Source organism: Cygnus olor, chromosome 19 (genome assembly GCF_009769625.2).
Source record: "Cygnus olor isolate bCygOlo1 chromosome 19, bCygOlo1.pri.v2, whole genome shotgun sequence".
Lineage (NCBI taxonomy): Eukaryota > Metazoa > Chordata > Aves > Anseriformes > Anatidae > Cygnus > Cygnus olor.
Window position 1 is genome coordinate 3,609,289 of NC_049187.1, and position 20,336 is coordinate 3,629,624.

The 20,336-nt window shown below is 53.2% G+C and overlaps 1 protein-coding gene across 7 annotated transcripts in view; it reads right to left on the minus strand.

The window, feature by feature from the left end:
- The window catches only part of ASTN2 (astrotactin 2), a 363,384-nt gene that overhangs the window by 17,061 nt on the left and 325,987 nt on the right, over positions 1-20,336 (minus strand). For 6 of the 7 annotated variants that reach the window (XM_040531095.1, XM_040531093.1, XM_040531092.1 and 3 more), the window contains one exon: positions 16,581-16,722. In XM_040531095.1, coding sequence (XP_040387029.1) covers positions 16,581-16,722 — 142 coding nt within the window. Of the gene's footprint in view, positions 1-13,496; positions 13,625-16,580; positions 16,723-20,336 lie in introns of those variants that run through there. The other variant, XM_040531096.1, reaches the window with a different exon arrangement.

Consider the following 20,336-nt stretch of genomic DNA (forward strand, 5'->3'; position numbering starts at 1 on the left):
AACATTAACACAGCATGTCGCAACCCTGAGGCTTCTGCTCCTATGCTCACTCCAAGGACTAAGGGGTCTTGAAGGTGCCCAGCAAACCCTCAGGATGTCCCAGAGATAGCTCCCAAACTTTTCGGATGGGACAATGGCAGAAAAAGCTGGATCACTGTGGAATTATCAGATATGGAGAAGAGGGAGAGGGAGTGTTCGGGGTCCGTGTTTCTTGGCAGTTGTGTCCCTTTGTCCTGCTGGCTGTGAGGATGAGGTTTAGCAGATGTGCTCATACAGGCAACACAGCAATAGCCAGCCTGGCCCTTCACAACCTCTACTGCTTGTCCCAGGGCTTGTGGCAAGCTGTCCCCCCTCCACCTGGCAAGGTCACAGAAGGGCCCAGATCACCCAGGAGGTGAGTCTCAGTGTCCTTTGGTGGAGGGAAGGACCGGGAGGAGGTAGAGCTGAGCCACTCCGGCTGGTGTCTTTGTCTCCAGCAAAGCAAAAGCAGCTCGTATCAGTCTGTCAAGCGCTGGGACTCACCAGGAGATCCCAAACAAAGCCCTTGCACAAAGGTTAAGCGAGTCGCCTGCGGCTCCCCGTGCCGCTGGAACAATTCCCCCCACTCAGCTCGGATGGGAGCTGCAGGCTGCAAACCGCAGGAGCTCGCCCTGCTCTGGCTGCGGAGCGTCAGCAAGAGCTGGTGATGGAAGCGAGTTGTCCTGGGAGGGCTTTCCCCAGGCTCTGCGTCCCCCGTGGCTGCAACCCCCAGCTCCTGCTGCAGCCTTCACCCTGGCACTGTGATGCCCATCGCTCCCACTCTCTGCCATACCTCAGCACCCTGATCCCTCTGGGGGAGCCCAACAGCACCCACGTCCTCTCTCCCTCTGGCTGCAATGCCTTCTGCTCTCCCCGCAGCCCCTGCCCTGTCCCTGGGGTCTGAGACAAGCCTGCCCCTCTTCCCAGAGCCCCAGACACCCTGAAGCCTCCAGCCCTGGCTCCAGGAAGGTTACATGTTTAGGGGTAAGTCATTACTCTGAGGTTTCGTTCATCTTCTTCGCACAAATCTGTGGCTGGGTGGGTTTCAGCCTCATCTGAAAGCATTAGCATGCGAGTCCCGCGTGCCAGGTGGGTCTCCAGAGAGACACGTTGCTTTGGGTACCTTCCTGCACCTTGGGCTATTGTGGGACCACTGCTCTCCTTCCTCTGAGCAGGGCTGTGGCTGCAGGAGACAAGAAGGCTGCTCAGAAGGCGAGGGAGAATAAATCAAACTCTTCCTCCCGTTGTGCCAGGGAGAAAGGAGAGAGAAGAGAGGCCCTGGACCCCTGTGGTGAGCTCCACAATGGAAATGTTCGCAGTTAACCATACCAGCCACTTAACCTACAAATGCTCTGCGAAGCTTGGCCATGACCAGCCCCAGGGAGATGGGGGGAGAGGAAGGTTGTGACCCTTGGCAAATTGGGAAACGTTCGCCCCTCCCAACCTCACAGTCATTCTAAACAAGAACCAGACACTCCACAGTTTGCTACCCCAGGAGTTCCCCTTGGTGGGGCTTGTTCTCATCCTCCTGGGGGCTTGGCTTCCATCTGGACTGCTGGTTGAAATCCAGCCCAGACTGGTAGCGACTTCAAAAGGCAGTGTCATCTGAGGAGTAGTGGGTGGTCTATGTCAAGCGAGTTGATGGCTCTCTGTTCTTATATAAGCCACCACAATAGGGCCTCCTGGTCGAGAGCCTGAGAAGAAAGGCAACGGGCCGCACCGACCGCAGGGAGCGGAGTCTCCCTCGGCCCCAGGGTGGTCGCTGCGGCGCAGGGCGCATCACCTTCGGCCGGCACGGGGTGGCTGCGTGCCCCCTGCCCGCAGCGCCCAGCTCCGTTGGGTTTGTCCTCTGGCACCGCCTGCCAGCCCCGGCTTCACCCTCTGCGTAAAACAAAGCAACCCGGAGCCTGCCAACAATCAAGGCACACAATGGGACGGCTGGGAGGCGAGGGACGCCTCCGCTTGCCTCGCTCGCAAAATCCAAGGAGGGAGCCAAATGTGCCGGCCTCCAAGCGAGAGGCGGCCATACCCTGCGCTGGTCTGCGAGAGAGGGTCCTTGCCATGGCCCCACCGTGCTCCAAACCCACCCAGCAAGGGCTGTGTGTGCCAACAAGCCCCAGCAGAAGGATGCCAGCCCATTCCCCGGCCGCGGCTGCCCGCTGGCCTCTGCCCCGTGCCCCCGGCTGGCAGGGGGACGTGGTGAGCGGCTGGCAGTGGGCGGGAGGTTCTCACAGCTCTGGCAGGGACAGGGTGGCGGGGGGTGGGTGGGAGAGAAACAAATAATAAAAACAAAATCCCAGTAAGCACGTTAGAATTCGTTTGAAGTGCAGAGGAGCTTTCAGGCAGGGTTATGTACATCTCCCAGCCCGGCGTGATTTACACATTCCTTGCAAGCAAAGGAATCTTCCCCGATTTGAAGTAAAACAGATGTTTTGGGTTTTTCTCCCCCCCCCCCCCCCCCCCCTTTTAATCATTTCTTTATTGAAATGATGGCTATACGGCCGAGCAGTCCTAAGAGCGAGCCCTGCTACCCCCAGCTGGCCTCCGAGGGGCTGGACACCCGCTCCCGTGCACCACGGAGCTGCCTCGCTCCTGCAGCACGGCACGGGACGGGTTTGCGAGTGTCCGGAGGTGCTGCTCCAGAGGCATCTCTCCTGGGGGTCTTCTCCCTTGTTTTTCACTCCAGGAGCAAGGACTGTAGCTCCCGACAGCTTTTCTGAGCTAACACACAGGTCCACCAGCCCTGCTCCACCAGCCCAGGCAAGGGCTCCAGCACTTCTTCCACCAACCACCGGTTCAGGGGACTTGCTGTGCTTGATGGTGGGACTTGTGCATGCCCCTAGACCCTAGCACCACATCTCACCCCCTTTGTGATCTATCCTGAGGGCATTGTTTGAGAAGGGCAGCCTAGGGGATGCCCATGAACTGCAAGGGCAATGGGAGGGAAGCACAGAAGCCGCGATGCTCTCGCACTCCCAAGCGCAGCCAAGCACAGGGGATGGAGTTTCTCTCTTGGTTCGAGCACTGTGTCATCTCAGCCAAGTCACTTTGCCCCTATTTTTATCCCATTTTTCTACCCAGGAAAGTCATTCTGGGAAGGAACTTTCTTTTCCCAGGGGGATGCCCAGCACTGAGTGCAACGGGGGCTTCTGAGCACTGGTTGATGCTGCAAACTACCAGTGCAGCTGTGCTCTCGAATTTACACTCATAATAATAACTCATGGCCAGTAGCAAACCCATCCAGCTACCCCATCTTTCCTTTCTTTCTCTTTTTCTTTCTTCTCCTTTTTCTTTCAAATCCTGCTGTTATTTCTCAGTACTTCGTTGGTGGCAGGGTGGGAAGGTTTTCTGTGACACATTTGCGTACCATTGGGACTCACTCCCATTCCCGTCTGGTACACGCGATTGCACAAGAGAGAGAAACAAACGGGGATGAGGAAATGCGTGTTTATGAGAGGCAGCGCTGTCATCGTGAGCAAGGGACCCCCCGCAAGAGAGCCGGCCTGGGAGCCTGTTGAGAGTTTCCATTCTCTCCTAACACTCCATTCATGCCTTGTTTCATACCTCCCCGGGGGCCGCGCCACTGGCCGCAGTCCCACCGCACGGCGCGGGGCTCACCCCCCCCACGCACCGCCTTCCGCGAGGGTCGCTGGGAGGGGGGGAGAGAGATGCTGTTGTCTCATAAAGATAATGAATTGAGAAAGAGCAGCGCCCTTTGCTGTTGCATACGCTCCTTGTTCTCCTCCCGCGGCTGGCGGCAGAGCGGGTTGTCCCTGCAGCATCCTCCCTGCCCGCTGCCCTCGCTCCGTTCCTCCCTGCGCGTGGCTCTTCGTTAGCACCCGCCGTCGAGGCTCACTTGGCGCACCCGCAATGAGCGGCCTCCTGACCCGATCGGGAACCCTCTGGATAATCCAAACCACATTGCTGCCTGATCGGATACAGTCACCGGTAAATAACCTGACTGCAGTGGTCTGGAAGAGCGAGGGATCCTATATCAGTGCTATTAATGATTTAGGGCCGCGCATCGTTTGCGGATGACACACACGGGGCGCATCCCTCGCTAACCCCAGGTGTCTGCCCCAAGACAGTCCCCACCGAAGTCACCCAGCCACCACTCCTGGCAGTGGCTGGGAGCAGGGACGGCCCTTCTCCTCCCAGCACGTGCTGCAGAGCTCCCAGAGACACGTCTGGGCTCCAATTCCTCCCCCCCAAACAGGTGGGGTATTAATGAAAACAAAAGCAATCCCCGTGCATGCATACTACAACCCACTTGGGTCCCTCTCCCTTCTGCTCCCGCACACCCTGCCGCCTTGCCCCCCTTCCCCACACACCTCAATTTCATTATCTCTGATCTTGAGCTGCCTATTACGTGCTTTTTGCCAACATAAATATTTAATCCCAGCACACTGCACAGAAAGGCCCTTGTGGAGTTAACGCTTCACCTCGTGTTTCCCCTTGGAAAACAATCCCGGTGCAGCAGGTACAAGGCCGAAAGGGATGGAGGGGGCCTGCAAGGGCTGGGGAGCTATGGGGGGGACACACGAGGAGACACCTCGATGGGGAGGCTGCTGGCGGGTTTGGGTTTGTGGTGGAGGAGCCTTGGGGACAGCAAGGTGCTGCCCAGGGGGGTACTGGGGTGCCATGCCATCATGGGGCGCAGCACAGGGCTGGGCCCCAGTGGTATTGGGGCTGCCGCGGTCGCTGCGGTGCCGTGGGTTGCGCTGATGGGGAAAGCCCTGCCTGAGGGGTTGGGTCACCCGGCAGAGCATGGGCCTCAGCAGCCACACCACCACACGCTGCTCCATGCACGCACACACATTTTCATTGAGCACCTCAACATATACCTGCATGCCCAGAAGTTTCTTAGAGAAATATCCAGCTACAATTTCACCTCAGGCCACAGGAGAGTGGTCTTATGTGGCTGTTGGGTAGCTCTAAGGTATGTGTTTCTGCTACTGGTATGGGAAAGAGCCCAGCAAAGAGGTGTCCCAGTCCCATGCCAATAAATGGTATGGACAGGTGCACACATCGGCCCTCCTCATACAGCTCCGTGAATATTGGTCCAGTGCTCATGGATGCCAGGACCCATGGGGACACAGCACCACAAAATTAACACAAAGCCTAACAAAACCTCCAGACCCAGGGGGAGAAGAGGGAGAGAGCACAGAGAAGGTCACCCTGGTAGCACTGATGCTCCTCAGAGGCGGCCTGTCCCTCAGGCAAACACCCCAGCCTGCAGCAGGGACAGAAGGGCCAGATTTACGGGATTACCCTGGCTGTGTGCTCGCTGCCCTCTAAAGGGCCCAGAGCTCCCTTCCAGACTGCAGGGCTCAGGAAGGACACAGACAGCAAACCCTTGCTGCCATCCAAATGTTTGTCAACCTCCTGACACACTTCCCCTGCTCCTGCTGGGCACAGCAGGGTCGCTCTGGGCAGCTTCGGGTTCCCAGCTGTCCCCCACGTAGTGCCTTGATGAGCATGAGGCCGGTGGGGCAGGCAGGACAGAGAGTGGGGAAGAGACAGGGTCCTCGTTTCTGCCTTGATCTACTTTATGGGCATCAAGCAGGGAGAGCTGCACTGATGCAACTCTCGGGCAGTATCCCAGATCTCTGGGACAGCTAAGATCACCATGAGGCAGGAAGGTGCTGCTATTAGGACGGCGTTTTGCACTGGAGAACAGGCTGCCCACGTCGGGGACACGCCTCGACCCTTGGCTGCAAATGACGGATGTTCCTGCAGGGAGGGCGGCGCAGCGCAGGGCCAAGTGCCCAACCTGCGGCAGCCGAAACAGCCCAAAATCCCTTCCTTTACATCTTTGGTGATGTGCTGAAGGGCACCGAAGAAGCATTTTGGTCCAGGGTGCCTGCTCTGAGAGGTTCCCCAGGCAGCCCGAGGCAGGTCTCGCTTTTCATCTGGGGTGTCCCCTGCCCCACACGAGAAAGCGGCCCCGGCGAGCACCGAGCCTCCTGCGTGCGGGATGCGCGCTCCTCCCACACCCTGTCACAGAAAGGCTGGGAGGCTGTGATGTTGCAATGACGCACACCAGACAGAAAGAAAATATGAAAGCATCCCAGCCCAGCGGCAGGCTCTTCTGTTTGGGGTTGCGCAACGAGATTAAGAGCTGAGGCTATTTCCATAGCTGCAGGGCGGTGGGAGATGCTCAGAAGGAAGGAGAAAACTATGCCAGGGATTGGCGTGCTGCAGGCGTAGCTCGGGTCCCTGCTCTGTGCACTGCCCTGGGGCTTCCCCAGCAGAAACCAAAGGCAGAAAAGATGGAAAAAAAGCAACAGACCCCGATTCGAGGGTCAAACAGCCCAGAGGGTCTGCAGCCCAAGGGGTAAGCACCAAGCCTGTGGTCTCAGGCGTCTGAGCAAACATCTACCAGTGACCCAGCACTGAGCTCTCCGAATTTCGGCACCCTTCTCTGTATTCCTGCCCAGGCAGCAGGTCTGAAACCCAGCTCCATCAGCTCATCCGATGAAGAGAGGACCCCTGCCCCGCCGCCCCTTCCAGCCATCACCCCCCTGAACAAAGAGCGACCCTCGCCCCTACTTCTTTTTTTAGAAACGTTTAAATTATGACATAAGCTTTGGCTCTGAGAGCTTTCAGTGAAAGCCAGGGTATTTTCTTTCCCCTTTTCATAACAAAAACCATACTGCTGTATAATCAAATTTATTTCATTCCTGACAAGCAGAGGGAAGTGTGTGCATGTGTGGTGACCAGAAGTGATGAGGGCATGTGTTGGGGGACATCACTCCAGAGGTACTCAAGTCAAATATATCTATCCCTGGCAGTACAAGGTGGCATCAGACTGGAGCACTAGGTAGCCAGGAGGTGCCAAGCTCAGATATTAGAGTGAGGGGAAGAGCATAATAAAATGGGAGAGGAAGCCAAGAAGTAGCTGCTTGGCTGCAGAGGTGGCTTCTACATGGTGAGGTGGGACTTCCATGGGTGGTGCTCCCTGCCGGAGCCTGCCCTGGTCTCTGCTGAACTCCTCCCCATGTGGGGATTTTGGTCTTGTTCCCTCAGACCTACAGATATGTCTCAACAGAGTGGAAAAACCAGCACACGGATTTCTGGACGAGACTGCCCAAAGGAAGCAGATGACAAACAGCCACCTCCAGCCAACTTGGCTGCAGCAGGACAGAGCCTGGACAAAGGGCTCTGTGCTGAGCGCTTGTGGCTGGCAGCTGCCCCATGACGAGCTGTTGCTCTCATGAATCTAGCGCTCACCTTCTGCTGTCACATTGGGCTTCCCAGCTTGGGCTGCGAGGGCAGCATTTGGGCTATGGGAGAGGAACAGTTTGGATCCAGTGATGGGGAGACCATACTGAAGTCATGCCAATACACCCAAAGGAACCAGAGATGCTCCAGTCAACACGGTTCATCTCCCCGAGCTCTCTGGCAACCACTTGAGGCAGCCTTCAGGAAGCTTAGCAAAGGATGTAGCTCAGCTCTAGCACCTCTCTTACAGGCAGGACAGCTCAGGAAGCAGCAGCTATTTTCACAAGCGTCTCTGTTTTACACTGACCTACTCTGGTACAAATTCAGCTGAAGTCAGTGGCAGCCTTGAAGATAATGCTCCCAAAACAGAGGTACCCAAATTCACTGGTTATTTTTACAAAAACAGGTGCTGAAGCAGGGACTTGGCCACCCGAGCACTAAAAACTCAAGACAGGCAATGAGGGCTCTGACCCTGTGGGGCTGAGGGTTTTTGAACATCTCAGCACATACAACTGAAAAAGTTAGCATAATGTGGGCTTTTTCCTGGATCTGGACAAATCTGCTTTTAAGCAAGAGTTAAGCAGCAGCAGTTGCAGCTGAGGAATCGCACACCATGCCTTACCACACTCCTGCTCCATCACCTGAAATTAAGGCTCACTGAAGTCTAGGGAAATAATAAATCCCATCACTGCAAGGGGTCTGGGTCAGGCCCCGCAGGCGAAGACTGGACCAGCCTGAAAATGCCCAGCTGCACTCAGCATCCTCAAAATTCCCTGTTAAAGAGCTGAAAAAACACCAAGCTGAGAGAAAAAAATATAAGCAAACTTCTTTTTCTGGGGGGGAAATCCCCAAACCCAACGAATAAGTTAAAGGCCACTTGAGATCTCCTGGAAAGCCACTGCATTCAGCAACCTCCCATGCAGGGCTCCATCAATAAATAATTAATAAATAAATGTTTAACCACTTCTATGGCCTCGCAGACCATATATGAGATGTGTGTACATTGCTGGTCTGAACTGGGACAGATCTTGTAGGTAATGGAATCCAAAAACCTCTAGAGCACGAAGGGAAAGATGGTCAGGTAGGATTAGCTTATGACTTGTCTTTCTGTGTGGATCAGCATCACCTTTTATGCCTAGTATCTCCAGACTTTGGGACCTGGGGTCCCATCCAGAGCCTGCCTGAGCTGATTTACTCCATGGGATGTGTGGATGGCTCGAGCTTCAGCTAGGAGCTGTGGGTGCAGCAGTATCTGAACACCTGGGCCTCAGAGCAGCTTGTCACATCCTTCCTGTGGCGTATTTATGGATACAGCTGACCTCCTTTTTGCCGCTCCTAAGGCTGGAATTAGCCTGTAAAAAACCTTGAATTGTCTGCAAATATCAGGCTGAGCTGCTCGTGGTTGCAGGGAAGAAGTCACAGGAGGAGGCAGAATCTTTCCACCCAAGCATCTAAGAGCTGGCTGGTGATGAATAAGCACCTGGGTCACAAAGCTGCCCATCATTCGTGGACACAGATGAAGCCTGCCTGGGCTGCCCAAGAGCTACCCACCCACAAAACAAAGCATGGAGAAGGGATAACCATGCAGAGACCTGGGCAGGAAAACATCACCAGCATCATACCACTTACAGCACCAGCTCCGATTCTGCTGTAGCCCAGCAAGGTTGACACCCCATCCAACACCCCCTTGCTGTCCTCATGGCTTGGCACAGCAGGTGCAAAACCATGGGACTACCAAGCAAGAATGGCCATGCTGCGTCTAGCTCACGTGTAGCTGCTTGGACTGTTCTGCTCACCCAAAATTTAAATTCCAGGATCTGCAGGGGCAGAGCTTGCCCTGGGCTGTATGTACCTCACCCAACAGGGCTGCAGCCGGGACCCGGAGCTGCAGGAGCAATGCTGCACTACCTCATGGTGTCGGAGCCCTGGTGTTGCTCCCCACATCCCCAGCATTGCTCCCACCTGGGCAGCAGCAGTGGGAACTCCAGCTGGCAAAGCGGCACCGCCCGCTGCCTCTATCACTGTGCAAAAAAGTCACCCTGATGCCAGATCGGCTTCGCTAGGGAGGAAAACACACAGAGAGCAAGAACAAGAGAAGGGAGAGTGCGAGACAAGAAATGGCTCTGCGGAGATCTCAAGGGCATTCCTCGACTTCCCTAATGTCATCTCTCAGGTATCTACTGCCCAGCCCGCCCAAGGAAATTCGGAAGAGGAGGGCCCACTTTTGAGCAGGAGGTGTTGCACAGTCCCTGGCTCAAGAAGCAGCTCTCTTAAGTGCAGCCCTGAAGTGGAGCCCGGGTGAAGTTGAGTGAGGACACCCCTCACCTTGACGGTCAGACCCAGCTCGAGGAAAGCTTCAGGCACATCACATCACTGCTCCCTGCCTCAGCTTCCCCAGCTAGGAAATGGAGAACAAAGTCACTTGTCCTTCTCCTGACCCACTTTCCCCTACCAGATAAAAGGAATACCCCCTGCAAGCAGTGAAATCCTTGTGTCCTGAAAGCGTTCAAAACCCAGTGCTGCTCTAAGAATCAAATCACCATGGTCCCCAGCTTTCCAGCCTTCAGAAAAAAAGGTGCTCTGTGACGTGGAGAACTGAAGAACAAAACAAATGACTCCAGAGCCACAGCACAGTGCAGCTTTTGGTAGCTTAGAGGGAAATCAAAGCCAGCAATATCTGTGCTGATATTTATATTGTGTCTCTTGTACTTGCTCTGCCATTAGTCAATGAGATAAAACTTGGACCGATCTATGTTAGTTTAGGTTTCTGCACACACAGAGGTAAAAATACTCTCCAAGTCCATGATTGCAAGGGGGGAGCAAATTTGTGATGGGGAAGAGGTGGAACTGCGAAGGTCCATTTGTCTACCAGCAGATGAACAGGCCGAACCCCTCCTCTCCACCCCACCATCATTGCCAGGAAGAATCCTCCATTTGCATGCTCCCCCCGCTGCAATACCCTCCCGAACCATCCGGCCGTGCCTCCTCCTCCTCCCCACCGCCTGCCTTCCTCCCACCGCCCCAAAGGAGCAATGCAGCCAGGCCGGGACCCAGCCAGGGTTGAAGCTCGGGTGCCAGGAGATTTCAGAACAAAACCACCAAGAATGTTATTTCAATCCGGACGTCCGGAGGAAAGGGTGGGGAGGAGCTGGTTGTGGAAGGCAACAAAGGCTGTTCTGTTTCTCTCCGTGGCACGAGGCAGGAGCAGAAGCAGAGGATTTGGGGAGGATAACTTGGCCTGTCCTGCAAAAAGGCAGGAGATGCTCATGCGCTTGGCAGCTCCTGGGGAGGAAGGCTCCGCTGAGGTCAGTGGAAAGACACCTCCTGGTGCCAGATGTGTCCCAGGTGGCTGGATGCTGGTAGGAGACAGATCTGAAGGAGGATGCAGGCACGAACCCAACTTTCAGAACGGTGATGGCAAACTGTCAGTACAGCAATATTGCAGTAGCACCTGGAGGCCCTGCTCTGAGTCACCCAGGCTGGGCCATACGCAGAAATGGCGAGAGGCAAATTACAACCTGAGCTTACAGACCATGGGGGCAGACAAAGAGATTGAGATGAGACAAAGTGACCTGCTTGCATCACTCAGTGCAGCAGATGGCCAAGCTGGGAAGAGCCTCCTGCACCTTGACTGGCCATGATGAAAGCAGGGATATCTTCCACGGCTTCCATATGTGTGCACTTCTATGTAGGGTGCTGAGAAAAGAAACCCATGTTGGAAGCAAGAGCCCAACATGCATGGGATTTTATTAATCTCAGCAGTGAGACTATCTCCGCCCTCTGCTGACCCTGTCCTTCCAACGGACTGTCTTTCTTGGGGCCAATCCACCTCCACTGCACAGAGCCCAGATGGGTCCAGACAGCTCGGTGCTGGGCTCACTGCAGCAAAAACAACCACACATCCAAGCCAGCACTGGGGCACCCTTGTTCTGAAGCAATCCTGAACTGCTGAGGAAGGGGGAGCCTGCAGTCAGAGGCTGGGATTTAGCAAACACTTGTTCAACTCCACACTTGCCTTGTTTGAGCTTCTGCAAGCCAGGAACGCCTGAGAAGAAACTGCAGCCATGCACTGCTCAACTTCAGGAAGCTGGAACGCATGTGGAACAGCAGAGGTGGATTCAATGAAGCAGCACAGCTCCTGTGCACACAGGGGCCTCAGCCAAGGGCTGTAACAGATGTGTTTTAACCCATGCCACTGAGCTAGTTGGGATCTGTCTCCGATTTCTCCAGTGCTCATTCATGTGTCTTCCTGACGGAAGACCAACAATAACAATTAGTATCATATAAGGAGCGGCGGACCATTGCCAGCATTAGCAGACACTTGAGCACCAAGGGTTTCCATTCCACTTTTTATCCCAACTCTGCATAAGGCAGAGGTCAGTCAACATTAATCAGCCTCGCTCCGAGCCAGTTCCTTTAGCGTGTTCAGCTCGTTGAATTGCAATGCCGTCTCTCAGTGCTACAACAGGTTCCCCTATTCAACCACTTGCCTCTCTCCTCAAGCTCACCAAAAAAAAAAAAAAAAAAAAAGTATTTTCACTGTTGGGCAGCACACGATGACAGAGGCTAAGCCTGGCCATGAGGGAGGTGGCCCAATAGGCATTGATGCTGGCTTCACAGGACTTGGTCTTGGCTGTGGCTAGTGGTGGTCTGAGCCCTAAATCCACTTTCATCCCATGGAAGGGCCTGACCATCCCATGGGAAGGGGTTCCCACCTTCCCACCGCTCCCAAAACTTGCTCTGCCAGAGCCTTTGGGCTGGTTCGGGATCACCCTGGGGAAGCTCTGTGTGGGCCAGCAAAGGGAAGGCAAATTGGAGGCTCCTTCTCAGCACATGAACACACTCCAAGGAAAGGCTCTGGAAGGGATCCTGATGACTTCCATATTATTTCCAGTAAATTTTGTTCTGATTCTTGGCACAAACACTGGAAATGAATAGGCTAGGTCAGGAATGTAAATAAAGTGAAACATTGGGATTTAATCTAATCTATAATTATAGTATCTGTGGCACAGGGAAGAGGTTGGTGTGTTTGCACTACAGCTCCATAAGGAGCTGGAGGGGGTTTTCATTTCCCTTTCCAAAATTTCCATTTTTGGCTCCCAGCTCTTGGTGTATCCCCACATATCTGAAAGGAACGTGCTGGGCTGGCAGAGCTGTGTTCAGGCAGCTGATCAGGTACAGCTCAGCAATGAGGCATCCCCAGGAGCTTGGAGAATGATGGGATGAGAAGCCGAGGTGGATGAGCCAGGCTGAAGGCTCAGGGAGGCTACGGGATGCATAAGCGAAGCCTCTGTCTCAGCAGCAAAGAGAGCAGTTGGGTTTGTAGGGTGGTGAGCTACGTGAAGGTCACGAGCTACGCTAGGTCAGTCCTCCAGGCTGGATTTGACCTCCGAAACAAGCCAGAGCCCCTTCTCCCACCTGGCACTTGGGACTTGATGCACCACGAATTGCCTGTCACAGAGCGATGCTCCCAAGCTCCCAAACCATCGGTCTGATTGGCATTAACCTCTGACACGACTGGCTGGCCCGCACCAGCCCAGCAGTGAACAGACACAGAGACATCTCTCCCTCTGCCTTCCTCACCCCATCCTCTTCCAGATCCACCTGGGAGGCAGCTTGGTTGACCGCCTCTGGTCCAGCTGAGCGGAGGGGAGAAGGATCCCCAGACCCGTGAGGCGTTCTGCAAGGATTACAAGCCTTTTATTTTTAAGAGCTTGAACCAAACTTGTCATTCTTCAAAGCCCATCAGAGGTACCCCATGTGTGTGTACGTGAAGGCATTCATGTGCCCACTGCACAAGTCACTAGTCACTGCACCAAGCCTGTCTGAATTTAAGAAGAGATTGGACTGTGCACTTAGTCACATGGTCTAAACTTTTGGGCAGACCTGTGCGGTGCCAGGAGTTGGACTTGATGATCCTTATGGGTCCCTTCCAACTCGGGATATTCTATGATTCTATGTGACTGTAGCAATGGATCCCAAGCATGGGCACCCCCACCTGTGGGACCAGCAGGAGTGCCCACATTTGTACACCAGCCAATACACACATCTTTGTTGAAATGAACTACTTTCCTGTGGAAAACCCTCTGTGCAGGGACTGGAATCTCAGCCCTACGTAGTACAGGCAGGGGAAAGAAAAGTGCTGACAGGCAACATATTTTCATCATGCTGAAACTGCAAAGGACAAAGAAATTAGTTCTCCTTTTGTTAGTTTATGTTTTGAAATTACAGAAGTCTCAAAAGCAGAGGAATCCATCAGACTGTTTATTTGCTTGTTTGTAGAGCATTTTTGGGTTTTGTTTTTCATGCTCAAGCCCAGCTTTGATCTCAGGCTGGTAATCCGCCAAATGAGTGGCCAACAGCAGTGAAATTGCCGTAGGTACTAGAGAAGAAAAGGGACAGGATGTCAGACACATTTACAAAGCAGAAGAGACTCCCATGATCTCACAGTCTCCTCTCCTCGGTTTGCGTGATACCCTCAGACTCCTCAACAAGCAAAAGCATCTCCTTTTGAAGAGCTCTGATGCTGCAGGGTCTGTGTGCTCACCTACCAGCCTGGAGAAAAGCACAGGTCCCTGCCGAGTTGCTATAACCAGGATTATAGCAGCTCGGGGCCTTCCAACGTAGCTATTTTTTCCACAGAAACAAATGAAACAAGCAGAAGAAATTCAATTTAAGGAGCGACCCCGTGCCCGTGTTTCTGTTGTTGTTATGTCCGCGTGGGCTCAGAACAGAGTGTTAGCCTCACATTTCACTGTTCTGGCTTTCTTCACGCTGTGTCGCAACTGTATGGACATCTGAACAGAGGAATATTTAATGTGTGTACTTATGTATCTGAGAATGCACAGATGCTAAGTAAACATGTGCTGGTTGGGTCCCGGGCTGGAGCAGACGCGTGTGTGCTGGATATGGATGCACCCACGGTAGCGTGTGCGAACACGGTGAGCAGTGGACCATCGGTCCCCGCAGGTGTGCTCGCATGTGCAGCAGCAGATGCTGAGCAAGGTGTGCTGCAGTGTGCATGTGCAGGTTTTTTGGGTTCCTAGGACAGCAGGTCCGTGCCCCACACGTGCCAGCATGGACGTGTCCCCGTACAAGTGCATGTCAGTGCGTGCAGCCCTGCGAAGGGTGCGCCAAGCCCCGCTGAGCATTAGCCGACGGACAGAGCCAGCACTGTGTGTCACCCCCGTCCTGTCCCCACGGGAGCACCAGGTCCAAAGGTCCTCGGTGCCAAGGGATGGATGCTTGAGGGCTGCATGCAGCAGCGGCTTCCCACGGAGAGCTGCTGTCCCTCACCCGGGGGCACCAGGAGCTGCCCACAGGCACCCTGGGGCACGGGGCACCGCCGACCTCTGCTTCCCCCCCGCCGCGGCGATGTGACGCAAGACCGCAGAGCAGAAGCCTGGCTTTGGCCAAAGGGATGACACAACCCCGGACAAAGCCTCACGCCTCCCACCCAAGGTTCTCCCGGCCCTTTACAGACATCAGGAATTAGATCAAGGAGCCCCTGAAGAGACGGGTGAGTGCAATTATCCCTGCCCAGCAGATGGGGAAGATGATCTGGCAGCCCAGGCTGCTGAACAGCCAGACCTCCTGGCTCCCAGCTCCGTGCCTTCACCTCGGCAGCAGCCTCCCCATCGAACCCAGCAGCTCTCCCCGTGCCCAGCGCCCTGGCAGCGTAAGCCGAACTGCCAATAGCTCACAACCGACCGATTTTACGGGTGGTGGGTTATTAGCAAGCTCTGTGGTTGTTCCAGGATCTCCTTGGCACCTTTTCAGGGCAGCCCAGTTTCCAGTGATATTAATAATTATATTTACGCGTTATATATATTTAACGAGAAAACATTTCAAATGATTAAATGGCAAGAGGTATCACTTGGAGCCCTCCCCTGGACACGGCCCTGCTCGAGAGATGCGTAATAAAGACCGCTCCATTTTTGGAGGCTGTCAACATACTTAACTGGGGGGTGGTGGAGGGGGAGGCAAAGGGAAAGTATTAATCAAGATCTTAAAAAGTTCTCGCTGACAGACCATTTGCCAGCTCTCGCTTTAACTGCTTTTGTGGTCCCATAAAAAGTTTCATTACTCACTACAAAATGTGTTTTAATTATTACAGTCTCTCTGACATTAAGCCCTGGGTGTTTCTCTCTTGCTTACTGCATCTCTCCTTCATCTCCTCACCTTCTCTCTCCCCCCCCTCCTTCTCTGACTCTCCTGACTCCTGCCATCCCTCATAGGACAAAGGATGCCATTTCTACAGAGTACACGGGAGGAAGAAGGGTCTGAAGATCTCAGCTACCCGTCCATGTGCCCGACGGCAGAGGGCTGCACGCTGCCCTTGGACCCAGGAGCAGAAGTGCTGTAGGGTGGGCAGCTCCCTCCCCATCTGCTTCTGCATTTTGGGGCCTCTGAGACAGAGAGCAAAAATCCTCGTCATACCAAGGGCTGCTCTGGCTGGGGCAGTCAACAGTGAAACAGGGGGTGCTTGAATGGAGCACCTGTTGCACCTGCTGAGCCTCCTCTGTCCTTTTCTGGTGGGAATAAAAATATAAGGGGCTCATACTGCTGTGCCTGTCATGGCTCTGCCCTGCCTCCTCCGCTCCTTCATGTTCCTGCCTTCAATCTGCCTCCATGTGCTCTCCATTCCTACAGAAGCTCATTCCTACCCTCTTGACCAGACCCCCTCCAAACTATATTGATACGGAAGACAACAATTGGATGCTGAAACTTTCCACTTACTTTGGACACAAACTACTCCATAGGGTTCAAACAGAAAATCCAATCCCATTTTCTCAAAGGCATTACCTCAGAAGAGTCAAGTGAAGAAGAGTATCAGCACAGATGTGACCAAGCATCCCAACATAACCGACTGAATGGTGGGCAGATGCATTTGGGGCATCTCTGATATGTTCTATGAGTCCTACTGATATAAACAGCAACCGATGCAAACAACACCTCTCACACCTATAACCTTCTGGCCATCTTTGTCCACCTGGAATTTGGCCAGGGTGGGAAGCTTGCTGCCATCTGAGCACATTAGCTCAGTTTGTCCGTGTGAGACAGCCCTACCCCACTAGGCATGGACCTGGAAGCCCGTCACACTGGAAACGTGAGTTATTTCGGTGGGGTCTCCCACAGACAACCAGTGCCTCCAGTGCCATACTGGCAGACGCTGTTTCTGCATTTCACTGGTTGAGCCTAACATCCAAAACAACAGTCTCATCATTTGTCCAGTGTCTGGTGTAACACAGTACTGACCAAAAAGATAAATAACAATTAAATAACTGTATTGGAGATCCCCCCTTGCCCCCAGCACCTCCCCACATGACCCTCCTTACTTGTACAGACCGTCTGGTTCCAGGCATTTGAAAATAACCGAATAGAGGCTGGTTTCGGGGACGTCTCCGTGGCTCCTACCAGCTGCCACACAGGACGTTGCAAGGCCGGAAAGCAAATCGTCTGCGAAGCTCAAGGATTCTCCTGGAGAGCAAAGGGATGAGAAAGCAAAACATCAATACAGATGCCAACTATTGCAGGCCATTGACAAAATAACGCAGGAACACCCCTATGCAGCACAGGCTTAAGGGCAAGCAACAAAGTCCAGCTGGCTGTGGCTGGAAGGAATGACCACGAGCCTGTACGGAGAACATTACCTGGGGAAAAAGCAAGCAGAAAACACACACAGGCCATCAGCTGCAACAGGGATCCACAGCAAGAACTGTGGCCAGTGCTAAGTCATAGCTTGGACAGCAGAAAAGTGCATTCATAGCACACACGGGCAATGTGTGGGCTCACTGCAGACACCATGTGTGGGACCACCACCCAAGGGTGGGCTCTGGGTTCCCAGAACACCATGGGCACCCACACGAAATAGCTCTGTCCTGCCCTAATAGCGCCTTCTGTTCTCAAAAAGGAGACAGTCTTTTTTCAAAAATTACCTGTCATGGTGAAATATGTTTCTGCTACGTTAGGTTATCAGAAAGGAGACATTTATAGAGCGTGGATGTAATTGCTTTCAATGTGCTGTTTATTTTTTTATTCATTCGATGAAAATCGGTAGCTTTGCATTCCCTTTCATGTGCACTCCACTGGCTCCTGCAGCTGATTGCTGCAGCCCTCGGCTCAGCCGCGCTGAAGGACATTCACCCCTTTACAAGCACTCAAAGAAAAATAATAACAATAAAAAAACTGCTGAAAGACTTTTTTTTTTGGTCTCCTGGTTTATAAAGCTTATTAAACACTTAGATCATGACCCAGCTGAAACTGAAAATGTCCCATTTATTAAGCTTTTTGGACCTGATTATCCACTGCTGTGCAAGCTGCTGGCTCCTTGCACGGGGGAAGCTGTCGGGCGGTTGGAGCCCATTGCTTTCAATTCCCATTTTACACCAGCTCAAGGTACCAGCGGTAAAAAAAAAAAACAAAAAAAAAAACAAGCAGCTGCCCTGGTCATGCCCTCACTCCCACAGACGGGAATCAGGGCGAGGGCTGCTGCAGCTGCTGCAATCAGCACAGCTGGACCCAGGTCACTGCGCCGGGCACCTCGTGCACGTGGAAATGTCAAGACACCGCAGCGGAGAAAGGAGAAGAATTCCCCTCTCAGCATATTTCTTTCTTTCTTCATCTACAAGCAAAATTAACTGAGGACTACTGAAATGAAACACAAGTCTAGTTTCTTGGTACAGACCGTAAGAAATATCCCACTGGTACACCCAGCCTGGGCCACCTCATTGTGCAGCCAGATTACCCAGGTAGAAGAAAAAATCCTCTCCTCTCCAGCCCCCCCAAGCTGCATTTGCATCGTCTCAAGATACACAATTCAGTAACAAATGTCCCCCTTGGCTAGAGAAAAGAGCAGCAATAAATTCTTTTCCTCCCTAAAGGAATCCAAGCCTTAATTATTCATTTTAATGCTCCCAGCACGACTTGTTCTTTCCAAACGTTTTTCAGGCAGCCCTGTCACCAGTCTCTGTAGTTTACCCTGGCTACCAGAGCCGGGGCTGTACCAAAGCCCAGGTCAATTCTGCGGGCAGGTTGGGTTGGCAGCCGTAAAATTGCTGCTTGGAAGTTGTGAGTGCTGAATGGCCTTGAGCAAGTCCCTTAGCTCTGGGTTTATGGTTTAAACAAACAAACAAAACCCTACTGCACATTTCCAGTGTTAATTTCCATCCCTTCTCATACGACAGTGGGTTGGACAGGGGAACTCCCTGTCCCCAGAAGTCACTGAGGACAGACACTGCCGTGACTGATGAATCACAAACACGTAACGAGAAAGCAGCACCAGATTGTGCTGCTGAACTATGGAAAGACCTTTAAGCCTCTTCAGACCTCAAGCAACCTCTCTTTTGACCAGAAAGAAACTTCATGGGGGGCAGACTGTCCCATGGGTGCCTGCTGTGGGCATCTCGCACCTTCCTCCAGAACTGGCCACCATACAAAGCAGTCTAGACAGCCTCTGGGTCAAGCCCATCTGGCAGCTCCTACACCATTGCTAAAGATGTCAGTGTTTGTTTCGTTTTGTTGTCTTTTCATTACTGCACTTTCTTCACCTCATTTCTTGCTTCGTTTGGACCTCACTCTTTGTGGGCTGGTGCCATCCATCTCTGAGCAGACATCAGGCTGGTCCCAGGGACCTTTCTCCCTGACAGCTTTGCTATTTGGAGCCGCACTGACAAGCTGAAGCTTTCCCTGCCTTCATGCAGGCAGGCAAGTGCCTCAGGGAAAGCTGGCAGGAGTTTGGGGCTGGGATGACGTGGGATGTGTCGTAAGGACCGTATGTGCGTGTGTGCTCCTGCACTGCAGTTCCCAGTGCTTGGACACGCTCTCACTCTAGCGTGCCGGAGAGCCAACGCTCCCCTGCTATCGGTTTGAAACACTGTTCTGTAGCTGCAGGGTTTCAGGGAAATGTGGTTGTGTCTAGGTGAGAACTTCTGAAACAGCCTCCATCTGGAGTGAGACACCACGGTAAAAATAATGCTTGCATCAGAGAGCACGGGGAGGTCAGTTGCTGCCCTGCAGGGAATCTCACAAGCCAAGGATGAGAAAGTGTCAATCCCCAAGTCCTTCCCAGCAGCCTTTCCTCAGGACATTTTTTTTTTAAACATTAAAAGACAGAATAAAACCAAAAAAGCAGGTCCAAATCCCTAGAGCGTATTCCCAATTTCACGTAGCCAAGAGGACAGAAACCAACAGCATGCCCTTGCACCCACCTCCCTCTCCCAGTGCAGCCCCACAGGCCACGGGGTAACCAGAGGTCTGCAAGTTTCTGCAGGTACCTTCTCAGGTCCTGTGCTATAGGCATCTTTGGAGGCTGTGGAGCAAAGCTCATGGGGGCTAACAATGTGGTGTCAACCTGGCTTAAACCGAAACCCCTGCAATAAAATCTCAACAGCGAGAGGTTGCTTTGTGTTCAGTCCTGAGCCTCTGGGGAACTTCCCTTTCTTGCTGGTCCTGCTACAGTTGAACAAAAGCAAAGAGGTGGTTACAAAAATAGCAAAACAGATGCTAACAAAGGTGCTGAAAGCGAAGGCTGGCAGTATTCCTGCACCTGTATAAGCAGCAGTAAGATTGCTGCTGGTGCCAGACTGCATGGACTGGGGAGAGCAGATGTGGGGTCAGGTAAGGGACAGCCCAGGGACAAATCGAGTGCCCAGAGCCATCGGCTATCCCACAACAAGTGCAGAGAGCTGCCCTCTCGTGCTCTCCCCCAGGTGAAACAGCACATGGCAGCTTTGTTCATCTCAGACAAGGAAGTCTCTTTGTTCAGTATGTGGTGCTCTGTGAGCAGCTGAAGGGAGATTTCCTAAGCTTCCCCTGGGACCAAAAATGACATTATTCCCTAGATTTAGACTGGGGGCTTGTAGTTGGACGCAACTAAGGCAAGAGGATGGCGGACCACGAATGTAGCCCTACCAAGCAAGAGTGGTCTTGGGATGTTGCAGCAATAGAGGAATGCTGACCTGGCTGCACAGATCCCTGACAAGTGCCCAGCTGGAGAGCTTTGCTCAGCTGTGCTCACCAACAAGGTAAAGGAAAAGCAAGGGAGAAGGCTTCATAGGGGAATAACAAAAGGCACAAGTTTACCATACAAGCAG